The sequence below is a fragment of the Acomys russatus genome, chromosome 3 (genome assembly GCF_903995435.1).
Source record: "Acomys russatus chromosome 3, mAcoRus1.1, whole genome shotgun sequence".
In the NCBI taxonomy this organism is placed as follows: Eukaryota; Metazoa; Chordata; class Mammalia; order Rodentia; family Muridae; genus Acomys; species Acomys russatus.
In genome coordinates, this window is record NC_067139.1 from 79,877,529 (window position 1) to 79,890,226 (window position 12,698).

Genomic DNA, 12,698 nt, shown 5'->3' on the forward strand with positions numbered 1-12,698 from the left:
ATGAAGCCCTGGAGACAGAGAACAGTAGTGAAGGTATCACATGTTCCTCACATGTTCCCTAGCTACATTGTAAGGACAAGTCGCATCTGTGCCGAGCTTCAGCTCCCTCACCTGGCCTGTGGTGGAAGGAAGTGCTTCTCCCTCCGTAAAGATAAAGGGACAGCAATGGGCACTTGGGACACTGGGTGTGTGCCCATTGGAGCTTCAAGTTCACAAGTGCTATAGAGATGAGCATCCTAAGTCACACCATGCGACAGATCTTGCCTGGGAGGCTTATTGGGGGAGGGGATATACTGCCACTGAATGAGGGTCGGGGGGCAGGAAAGAGAGCCAAGAGAGAAGGGACTGGCCTCTTGTAAGGGGATGTGTGTCCCAATGAGAATGTGTTGCATCTTGGCATCTAGTAATGACTGTCCTGCTGACGTTAGGTCCCTGTGGAAGGTAGTGGAGATGTCTGGTTGCTAACACCAAGGAGAAGTTTGTAGGCAGAATTCCATCTCTAAGATATCCTTGGGGGTCAGTGAGAATAAACTGCAGCACTGGAAGCAATTAGCTTCCCTGATGACCAGGGTATGTGCTAGGGACCCATGAGGGACCTGGTCTTCAAGGAGATTTTACTCATGATGACAGCCACAGGAGGTAACATGGCCACATGGAAGGTGGGAATAAGGTTGGGGACATCCCTGCTCAAACTATGGCACCAGCCAAGGACAATACAGACAGTAAACTTCAGACCCCTACCCAGATCTAGCCAATGGACAGGACATTCTCCACAGTTGAGTGGAGAGGCGGGTATGACTTTCACACGTACTCTGGTGCCTCATATTTGACCATGTCCCCTGGAGGCACTCAGAGGAAGGATAGCAGGTTACCAAGAAGAGACTTGATACCCTATGAGCATATAAAGGGGGAGGAAGTCCTCCTCAGGTACAGTCATAGGGGAGGGGAGTAAGGGGAAAATGGAAGGGAGGAAGGAATGGGAGGATACAAGGGATGAGATAACAATTGAGATGTAACAAGAATAAATTAATAAAAAAATCAGAAAAAAAAAAGGTTGGGGACATCTTCGCCAGCCTTTGGTGTGGGGAGAGGCAATTGCTGGGAACTCTCTGAAGCACTTCCTAACCACTAACTCTAGCTGCCGTTACAGCCCTGCGAACTAACTACAAAAATTATGTCATTGTGTCTATATTATAGTCAGGGAAGCCCAGCTGTACATACCCAGCTGTACAGCCCAGCTGTGAATCCCTGAAATTCACAATGGTGAAGCTGGAGATGTCTAGTCCAGAGATTGGTTTATTAGATCATTATTTTATTTCATTTTCATATAACCCTATTATTCTGTAGTTATTTTTATCCAGGTCAATAAACTATAAGGCGAAAGGTTCTTAACAATAGACTTATGTGGTCCAAAAGCACACATGAAGGTTGACTTTTCCTTTTCTGGATTGTGCTACAGAAGGAGACATGCTAACATGTTAGATTTTCTTTCTTTCTTCCTTTCTTTCTTTTTCCTTCCAGTTATGGAAGCATCTGGCCAGATTTCCTGCCTCCTACCCCCATAGGCTCTAGGGACAATTTCACAAATACCAAAAATGAAGACAAAGAGATGTAAAGCACAGTGTAGAAATGCTGGGTTTAGGGTTCAGTCTCTGGCTGTATCTTAGCTTTCATCTAGTCCTTGGTGGCAGGTGTGTGGTGGAAAATGAAGAGATGAGAAATAAAGATAATTTGACTTTATCTTGTATAAGAAAATATGAATGTATAAAACCCGATGCAGTTTATATGGAAACATATGCAAATGTATGAATATATGCAATGTGATCCTCTCTGAGGAAGTTTTCTGCTAGGACTGCTGAACTAAAAGCAGCATCAATCTTCCAAGGTAATTGAAGGGTAAAAGTCACCTCCTAAAGGACTTACCACCAGTAGATGACATCATTTAAAATGCTCCAAATGACTGGTTTAATAACATGAACATCATTATAAACACTTCCTGAGGAGATGAGGGCATGAGGTCATTGGGGTTAGTGCTTTGGAGTCGAGTGAGACGAAGGCAAATGTCAGTCTACTTCGGGTGACTGAAGGGAACAAATTTCCCTTTTGTCTGCCCCAAACTCTTTCCTCTGGATGGCAGATACGCTTTTAAGGAGAAGCTTTCCCTCTACTTCATTGTGTGTTTTTTTAAAGGCATCCCTCCTAGTTAGGGAAAGGCTCACTCACCCATCACCTTGAGGTACAGTTCTATATCTCCATTCCATAGGGTTCTGTTTAAAGCAACGAGCTAGCCCCAGGACCTTGGGTTAAATCCTCAGGAATGGTATTCTATAATTTTCAGGGTTACTTGCACTGGTAGAATGCAAGCGTGGTGTTGTTAGGGTCATCTTTTCATAGAAGGTAGAGAGAGACAGTGTCTTTATTGTTTGGGCCTTGTGTCAAGCTTTACCAAGTCCACATGTCTTCCTGGACTTGTTAGTTTCATGAGGCACTGTTTTTGTTTGTGTGTTTGTTTGTTTGTTTGGTGTGTGTGTGTGTGTGTGTGTGTGTGTTTGAATGTAGAATGTAAACCCAACTTGAGTTAGGGACTTGTCACTTGTAAATAAAGACAATTTCTGTGGCCCCATGCAAGGCAAGTTAGTGATGGTGACATTTGACCTAATCGGCTATTGCCAGCACTTAGAAACCCATTAGAAACAATGGCTCATTAGCTATATCAGAAGGCTAAGCTGCTTATACAGACTGACTCGACAGGAGAGAAGGAGAGAGAACCTCACATTACCATGTTGCTTCATTAATGACACCAATTAGCCTTCTCATTTTTCTTTTCTGAGACCATTTTCTCATTCCCATTTGCCTCCCTGGCCCCCACACATGTGAGAGAAATAAGAGTCACAGAGATGTTTCCATCTCTGCTGCTTTCATGTTAATAAGCCATTTTTTGCTTGAGAACAGTGCGGTGCTATAAGGCTTCTGTGGCTTCATCATGATGTTTATTTTTTTTCTGCTGAGGAAAGCACAGGACCATAGAGCATGCAGTCAATCAAATGATACATTTATCTGTTTTATCAGCACTGAAAAAGAAACCACTTTGAAATAGATTTTCATTTTGAAGCTGTCATAATCTGTATGAAGGCGGTCCCAGGGACATACCTCCTTTCTTGATGAGGGGCTGTATCATTTATTAGGGATGTAGCAGAGGACCAGTATCATCCCAGCGTATTCTATAGATAACAACTGCCTATTATTGAGACTACTATCAGGCTCCCTGCCTTAAGAAACTTGGTTTGTCTGGTGTTCTAGAGTAACAGGAAGATGGCATAGGCTGGGAAACGCCACCTTGCTCATGGTGACCATTAACATGATGAGGGTGTTAGGCATCATCCCCAATGTATAAACTGATGACATGGATGCCCCATGGTATGTGGAGGTTTGTTAGAGCATTCCAGAGGCATCTGAAAGAGTCCAGAGCAGACAGATAAACGTAGACTCAACATGGCCAACAGACTGGACAGGGTGAGAGCTACATGGGACAGGAAGGGGGAGTAGCAAAGCTGGAGAACAGAGAAAGCATAGTGATACTATTGGAGGCAGAAGCACAGGGCGGTGAGACTAGCTGGCTATAGCAAAGGGGAAGGGAAGGGACAGGAGATGCGCTGGTGTTTGAAATCTCTAACAAGTACTTGTGAGACGGGGCTGAGGACCCTGGAGGCCAGCGTGGACCTTCATAAGCTCATAGGCATCACAGGTACATGACGCTTTTGCCAGAGGTAAGAGAAATGACTCCTTTTGGTAGATGGGGGCTGGCTTCATAATTTCTTGAGGAATGCTGGCGTTTAACCTCCAGAAGTCTCCAATCCATGTTGAGCTCATCTCTGATTAGTTGGACTGCCTTTTGGAGTTTGGGGAACTGGAGTTTTCTTGGGACATGACACTCAAAACTTTCCTCAAAGCCAGTTCTTTTTCCTGCATTAGAAATCTTTCCTCTCCTCATAACATATTCCTTCCTTTGACCAAGACAACTTACATCAGACAATCAACCATCAAGTCGCTAGTTCTCAAAGGCGGGCATGTGAGAGGAGGAAGGCTCAAGTTCTTCTCCAAAGGTCTCTGCTTAAGGATTCTATTGAGGAAACTCTCCTGGCTGTGTGGGAGCGTGCGTGTGTATGTATGTGTGTGTGCATATGCATGCATGTCTGTGTGCACGTGTGTGTGCATGCGCGTGCACACCTGTGTATGCATGTGCACGCCCATGTGCATGTGTGTATGTGTGTGTGTACGGTATATTTGTGATGATGTTCATCATATTGGTAAACCATTATGTGCGTTTTGATTTCACTGAGAATGTGGCTGTAGAAGCAGGGCTGGCCCTCAAATCCAACCCATTTCAGATCCTACTGTTTGTCTCCAAAATTTTCCCAGGTCTCTTGTCTGAGCATTGACTGTGGCACCTTCCCACAACCTCCCCCCTGGTCCCAACCCCAACCAGTAATTTTGTGGCAGGAAGGGAAGAGAAGAGCAGAGCAGCTGGAAAGTGAGCCCTGCCAGCAGAGGTTACTATGTCTATCCTACAGTATAAAAGCACCTGCAGAGGGAAAGAGAAACAGGAAGTTCAGCCATGAAGAGAAAATGCAACTGGGAACTGCCTCAACTCTCCCACTTGGTGCCTACTTGATGCTGAGAGTCTGATTTGACCATGTCATCTCTATTAGTTGCCATTTGTTCTTTTACTTAGAAACCTCACCCAAGGGGACACTGCTCTGCCCAGAACTTTCTCTCTAGGGAACTCTAGCTGGGGGCCCTAAAGGGTTCCCCAGTAAACTTCTGCTGAATATTTCGAGCAGCTGATTTGATTATGCTTTGACTACACCTTCCTTCTGTCTCTCCTGCCCTTCCTTCCCTTTCTCCTTTATTCTTTCTCGTTATCCGTTTACTTTGGCTTGATATATACTTAATAAACGCACTCTTTTAAAACCGGAAGTATGTCTATTGTAGATCGTCCTGTGTAGCACACAGAACAGAGATACGTGCCCACCTGTGTGCACACTGAGATAACAGGAAGAGGTCAGGAGTCAGGTGTCTGCGTTATCACTTTCTGCATCACTCCTCGGAGATGCAGCTTCTTGGTAAACCTCCAGTGAGGCTGGCTAAAGGCAAACCCCAGGGTCATCTGTCACCACCCTCCACAGCAAGGGCTTCCAAGAGCACACGTGGTATGTCATGTTGATTTCTGTTGCTCTAACGAAACTTTGACCACAACCATCTTGATAGAATGGGTTTGTTTCCACCTAGATCCTAGTCTGACACTGAAGGGAGTCAGCACAGGAAGTCAAGACAGGAACCATGAGGCAGGGACTGAAACAGAAGCCACGGGGAAACACGAATTTCTAGTTGGCACAGGCTGCTTTCTTATATACCCCACGACTGCCTGCTCAGGGTTGGCATCACTTTAGTGAGCTAGGCCCTCCCATAGTAATCATTAATCAAGAAAATGCCTCAGACTATCCATCTAGACCCAGTGACAAGTGAAACTTATACAAAATGCCTCCAGATCTTAGAAAAGGCGAGTATGTCAGACAGTTTCAAGCCAAGAAAACATACAGTTACACCGGGCCTGAGTTATGAGTCAGAGTAATTCTTCTGTTTATTTCACCATTAGTCTCTGACACTCAACAAATCCCAGTAACGACCTTGAACATCATGTGCCAAATTTTATTTCAGAGATATAAAAAGCCCACTTTTTTTGATATTTTCTCAGTAAGGCATTACCCTTATTTTATGAAGAGGAAAATTGAGATTCAGAGATGTTAAGTACAACAAATAATGTTACATAGCAGGTATAAAAATCACACAACCCTTATACATCATGTTGGAGAATACAATCCATATAAATTTGTATAATACAATCCTCATAAATTTGGGTTTTTCACATTGTCTCTGTTAGGAGAGTGTTTAGAAAAAGTATTTTTCTTCAGTTCTTCAAAAGGGTCATTTGAGACAGGGAAGGAATCAACCAAAGTGTTGTAAATAATATTAGAATAAAAATAGAATCGACATAGACCTGATTGAAGACAGATAGTCGAGACAGCAGGAAATTTAGGAGGTTAGCTGAGTATTGAATGAATTGGTGAGCAGGGCTTGCGTTTGGGTACCAATGTTATTCTGGTATTTTCATCAACTCATTTTTCATACTAGAAGGCACTATCATCAGAACTGAAAATCAATACTGTGTTACAGAAAAACAGATTTTACATAAACGAATACAGCGAGCATGAAGAGGAAGCAAAGGTGATCAGTCATGAGAGCTGAGGCCTGTTCTGGTCACTAGCAGATTCACTGGCTGCATTTTAATTACTTTCGTGGAGGAAAGATGATCATGTAATACTGATTTAAAAATAGAGATGACTGGCATGCCAGAAAACCAGGCAGGCTGTCCACAGACTTTCTCCTCCCCCTCTCTCTGTCCCCCTAGACCTAACCCCTTAGTCTCATCCTGAGTGCTGCAACAGAGCCCCAGCTTCAGCCTTCCTTCCCCTCTGCCCACATCTCCTGCGGATGCCACAGACCACCCGCTCCTAACTCCACCCCTCCACTCCTTACTGTATACCGCCATCCCAATCCAGTAGGCATTCCCTGTGAACACATCAGCTGAACAGGCCAGTAAAACAGACCACACATAGCCATAACACACTGCAAAAATCCAGAGAAGAAACAGAAACCAAGGAACAAAACACTCACCTAATAAAAAGCCAGTAACAGCACCTAGAGCTGTAATTATCCCAAACCCAGATGCTGAGACATGAGTGTAAGAACACAATCAACAGCAGCCAGGACACCGTGTCTCCACTGGAGCCCAGCTACCCTGCCACAGCAGCCCTGAACACTCCAAAATAGCTGAAGCACAAGGAAAAGGCCTTAAAACCAACCATATGAAGATGATAGAGGTCTTTAAGGAGGAAATGAATACATTTCTTAAAGAAATCCAGGAAAACACAAACAAACAATTGGAGGAAATGAATCAATCCCTTACAGAAAGACAAGAAAAAAAAAAAAAAAAAAAAAAAAAAAAAAAAAAAAAAGAAGAAGAAGAAGAAGGATATGAATAAAACTGTTTAAGATCTGAAAATGGTGATAGAAGCAATAAAGAACAAAAGGACTGAGGGAATTCTGGAAATGAAAAATTTAGAAACGTAAACAGTAACTACAGTGTTTATTGATGAAATAAGGCATGCCTTTACACGATCCCCCCACCCCAACCCCAATGTCCCATTGGCTCCTAGAATGCGTGCTGCTGCTGTGGCTCCTTTTCCTTGGTTCCCACTGTGTCTTTACCAGACTCTGGGCAGTCAGTCTCTGGGCATGCTCAGGCATGTCCAAGTAGGTCTCAGGCAGACTCTGCATGAAGGCTCCCTTCTGCACATGCGTTTCTTTGTGTAATTTAGGTATAAGTGAATATGGCCTCATATAATGAATTGGGCAGTGGTCCTTCTGTTTCTATTTTGTGGAATAAGTAAAAAAAATATCGATCTTAGCTCTTCTTTGAAAATCTGGTAGAATTCTGTGCTAAAGCCAACAGATAAAAAAATTGAAATAACTCCATGCCTCCTGACCACCACAGATTATATAGCTGTTTGGTTTATACCATCAGCTAGCTCCAGTTAACAGCATTTCTTTCTTTAGTTTTTGTCCAGATGACCTGTCCACTGATGAGAGTGGGTGTTGGAGGATCAATGTGTGATTTAAGCTGTAATAGTGTCTCTTTTACAAACTTGGGTGTCCTTGGAGCATAGATGTTAACGACTTAACTGTCATCTTGGTGGATTTTTCCTTTAAAGAGTATGTAGTGTCCTTCTCTATCTTTTCTGATTAGTTTTGGTTTGATGTCTATTTTATTAGGTATAAAAACAGCCACACCACCTTGCTTCTCAGGTCAATTTGCTCAGTATATGTTTTCCAACCCTTTACCCTGAAGTTGAGCTGTGTTTCTCTTATAAAGGAAAACAGTTCATTAGGGCTGAATTACAGTTTAGTTAGTGTATTATCATCATGGCGGGAAGCATGGCGGCATGCAGGCGACATGGTGCTGGAGAAGGAGCTGAGAGTTCTACATGTGCATAGGCAGGCATCGGGAAGAGCTGTGAACTGCTAGGCCTGTTTTGAACTTCCTCTAACAATGCTGCACTTCCTCCAACAATGCCACACCTACTCTCACAAGGCCACACCTCCTAATAGTACCACTCTCTGAGACTACAGAAATCTTTTCCCCCCAAACCACCACACTATGATTTTTAAAGTAGCAACATTCTGTGGAAAATTAAAATAAAAATTAATTCAGCTAAAGTAAAGATTCATCTGCAAAGTTTTAACAATTTAGGTATTTTGTAAAGCATGACTTTCCGTATTGACAGACAACAATTTGTCTGCTTTCATCATCTTAAAAATGAGAGACATTCATTTGTCTAGACTCATAGAGGAATGGAGTAGTCTTAAAAGACATAGAAAAGGCCAGACAGTATGGCTTATTGAGTAAAGACTTGCTGCTACACTTAAAAATCTGAGTTCTATCAATGGCACCACATGGAAGGAGAGAACCAACTCTAGAAAGTTGTCTTTGGCTTCCCTATTCATGCCCGTATGCCCACACACATTTTCATTCTCTCTCTTTCCTTCTTTTCTCCCTCTTCCACCCTCCTTCTCTCTCTCTCTTCCTCCTTCCTTCTCTCTCTTTCTCTTTCTCACACATGCACCCACTATAAACTCTAAACAAATACATACAAATTTCTTAAGAGTTGGAGAAATAAAATCTATGTATATGAGCCTCTGTTTTCTCAAGAGCCATTACTTTGGAATTATTAAAGACCATCAAGTTTAGACATACTATTGAAGATTTCATAATCAGCCCAAAATATATTAATATATATAGTCCTTGCATAGACACAGATGCAGCTTCTATACTTGGAATGTCTGTATATCTGGGCTTCCTGACCCCAGCTCTTCAGTAGAGCTTAATTGTCTAATTTTACCTTATCTGGTCCCACAGTTGTCCATTAATAGATAAAATATCAATAAAGCCACTTTCTAGGGGTGAAATGGGAAGGTAATTTTCATCCTTGTCCAGACAAAGTTTTAATTAACCTCAACTGCCATGACCATTTCTTTCTGTGCTTAACTTTCAGTACTGGTCACAAAGGTGTCGGTACTGCAGAGTAGATGTGGGCAAAGTTGACACCCTCCTTGGGGGATTGTTTCACAGCAAATGCAAACAACAGATTACCTTGTTCTTAAATCACTTCAGTTTTTTTTTTCTGAAAAGTGAAAGGTGTTTGGAATATTTAAAAGCACCCCAATAAAGGTGATCACCATATTTCATAAGATGTAAATTTTTTCCCATGTGGTATAACACCTCCCAAATCAACCTTTAACTTAGAACTAATGAGCTCAGAACTGCTGTCAGCCATGGAGCAGTTGTAGGGTTACTGACGATGTCTTTGAGTGTGTGCACTTTCCTGTAATTCCTACTGGCATTGGCAGACAACTTTAATCATTTGATATCTCTTTGAGTCTGCACATCGTTTAAGGACTATCTGAGCAAGCAAAGAGCATTGTGGGGCTGTCTGCAGGGTCTCATTAACCCTGACAAAGATTCTCTGCCTGGCCATGTTTTACTCAAGACTCCTGAGCTTCTCTGAGCCTTGTCTGTACTTTTTGTTTAAATTCAGTTGTAACAGGAAGCCTCCCAGGTTCTTTTGGCATGTGTCAGCTGTTCTCCATATCTGATCGTCCCAGATAGCTAATGAGATGCGTGGTCCTCCATCATCCCTCTTGATGCCTGACCACTATGGCTTGCTTCCACCTTGAATTCTGTCAGCTAACTTTAGTAGATATGCTCAGATATTTGCTCGTAGAGAGTTTTCATCTCCAATTCCTTCCCTGTTCCTTGGCTATCAATCCCTACTTATCCATTCTGTCTTCAAGTTGGAGCCCACCTCTACACAGCGGTCTCCATTTCCTGATCTACCCAATGGACAGGACGTTCTCCACAGTTATGTGGAGAGTGGGGAATGATTCTGACATGAACTCTGGTGCCCCATATTTGACCACCTACCCTTGGTGGGGAGGCCTGGTGGCACTCAAAGAAAGAATAAGCAGGCTACCAAGATGAGACCTGATAGGCTATGACCATATAGTGGGGGAGGAGGCCCCTCTTGAATAGGGTGAAAGCAGGAAGAAGGGAGGAATGGGAGGATACAAGTGATGGGATAACAATTGAAATGTAACCTGAATGAATTAATTAAATAAAAAAATTTAAAAATCTTGTTTTAATCCACTGTCTAGGTGGATTTAATTTAGTAATACCTTCTGTTGAGGTATAAAAAAATATAATGTGTTTTGGGGGTCAACAGCCTTGCAAAAAGTTCTGAAGACAAGCCTGAAGCATTGTCTGAAAAGTGGATCTACCCTCATCACTCGTGACAACTCAGAGGAAGTGCAGTACAGAAAACTCAGACACGCCCAAGTAAGCTGCTGAGTGACTTAGGCATTTAACTTTTCACACATTTGTAAGGCAGATGTTAATTTTATGTTTAAATTAGTCTCTATGGTCTCTTTTAATAAACCTCACATAATAATCCAAACACAACATGAAAACAGTATTACCATGATTTATTGCTTTTTTGTTTACATAAAATATTGGTTATTAGCCAGGCATGGTGGCACACACCTTTAATCCCCACACTCGGGAGGCAGAGGCAGGTGGATCGCTGTGAGTTTGAGGCCAGCCTGGTCTACAAAATGAGTTCAGGACAGCCAAGGCTACACAGAGAAACCCTGTCTCAAAAACAAACAAACAAACAAAATGCTGGTTTATTTTTGTTTGTTTATTTGTTTTTGAGATAGATTCTAGCAATGTAGCTCACGCTCGCCTCAAGCTTGCTACGCAGTCCAGGATGTGCTGAAGTGCTGGGACTAGCATACTCCATCAGTATGTCTGACGTCTTACATTTAACAACATAGAGTGAGTTTCAACGTGGAAGCCAAATGTTGTAAAACAGTGGAACCCCCTTAATGGGTAAGCCTCAGAAGCATTCCTAGATGGTGTCTAGATCCCACACAGAGGAAGTCAGATATGTCAGCTGCGAACACGGGCTGAAGAGGAATTCCTGCTACGCCAGCCTCTCCTTAATATGCTACACTTTGTTCTTCTCCTAATCTTCAATTAAGAATGTAAACATAGTTTATTATCCCTTCTTTTCAAAGGGTGGAAGAAACTGAGTTTTAAAAGAGGCATATTTGCTTTCTTTCCCCATGAAAAACAAAATCTGTGCACCCTGTGCCTGCCCCCAGCACATCCTGCACCTTTGCGCCCGGACTGCATGTCAAAGTACAGTGCATGTGGGATCAACTTCTACTAGCCAAGACTCAGATTTAACTTGGTGAATTCTTGTTTGCCAGATCTGTGAACTCTAACCCTCACTTACACCGCTCTAGTCACTTGTTCTCCTACATGCTCCCTAAACGCCCCAGCATTTCACCTCCTCCCCATCCTTTAGGCCACAACTGTGGTGCGACACTTCAGAAGTCTTCCGGACTAATGAATATAAATCAGCAACTCCTCTTGCCTTTCCAATAGTCCTTTCTAGTTTGCTTTCTGGGCACCACCGTTCTAAGTTCTGGGTTTATGGTCCAGGACTCCTCCTCATTTTTAACTTCACTCTCTCTTTTTAAAAAATATGTTTATTTATTTATTCATTTATGCATATGAGTGCTCTTTCTTCAAGCATGCCAGAAGAGGGCACCAGATCTCATTATAGATGGTTGTGAGCCACCATGTGGTTGCTGGGAATTGAACTCAGGACCTCTGGTAGAGAAGACAGTGCCCTTAACTGCTGAGCCATCTCTCCAGCTCCCAACTTCACTCTCTCTTAAGTGATCATTCTGGACTATCATTCAGCACTGTCTACGGTTGAGATTACAGATACCGTCAGCCATGGCTTTTCCTATAGCTGCTGGCTTGACATCCTTACCTGAATGTCTAATAGGACTCCCAAACTTCAAGTGTCCCAAATGGAGTCGTTTATCCTCTCATCTACGACTATGGTTCTTCTCTCAGGCATCTGAGAGGACAGTGGCACCAGCCAGTTGACATTCTTCTCCCAGATCTTCTACATCTCACTCATTATCACATTTTGTTGTTTCTGTCACAGCCGTGCCCGAACCTGCCGACCACCCTTTACCTCTCTCCAGCACCCAGCCTGTCCTGCCCTCGCCACCAGCGATCATCATCTGCTGGCAGTCTCTTGCTTCCACACCTTCATCACTTACACCCGGAAGCTGGTGTGGTCTTTGGGTCCATCTCATGGACCCCTTTTGCCTTTCACCAGCTCCCTGTGATGCTCTCAAAGTGAATAGTGTTTAAACGGCAGAGCCTCAGCTTATGCTTCTTTCTGTCCAATGACTCTTCCAATGTCTCACCTAGCTGGGAAGTTGTACTCTCTGGGGTCTCAGAGCAAAGAGGACATCTCCAATGAAGATGTATTAACCCTCTATCTAAATCAGCCACCGGCTGTTGCATTGCATAACCGTGCACCATTCATTTTTTCCTTTGGCTCCTGTCACAACCGTTAATGACCCTCAGCTGTGCACTTACCTGTACATTGCAAGTCTCCCCCACCAGGCTAGAAACTTTGGAAGTCAGGGAACTT

The 12,698-nt window shown here is 43.1% G+C and overlaps 1 protein-coding gene across 1 annotated transcript in view; it reads right to left on the minus strand.

Annotated features, from left to right (window-relative positions):
* Nucleotides 1-12,354, minus strand: part of Slc35f4 (solute carrier family 35 member F4) — a 67,864-nt gene extending 55,510 nt beyond the window's left edge. Inside the window, exons 1-2 of the mRNA XM_051143350.1 lie at nt 12,231-12,354; nt 6,605-6,687 (exon numbers count right to left, since the gene is read on the minus strand). Of these exons, the coding sequence (XP_050999307.1) occupies nt 6,605-6,687; nt 12,231-12,354 (207 nt within the window). The remainder of the gene's footprint in view (nt 1-6,604; nt 6,688-12,230) is intronic.
* Between the last annotated feature and the right edge of the window lie 344 nt (nt 12,355-12,698).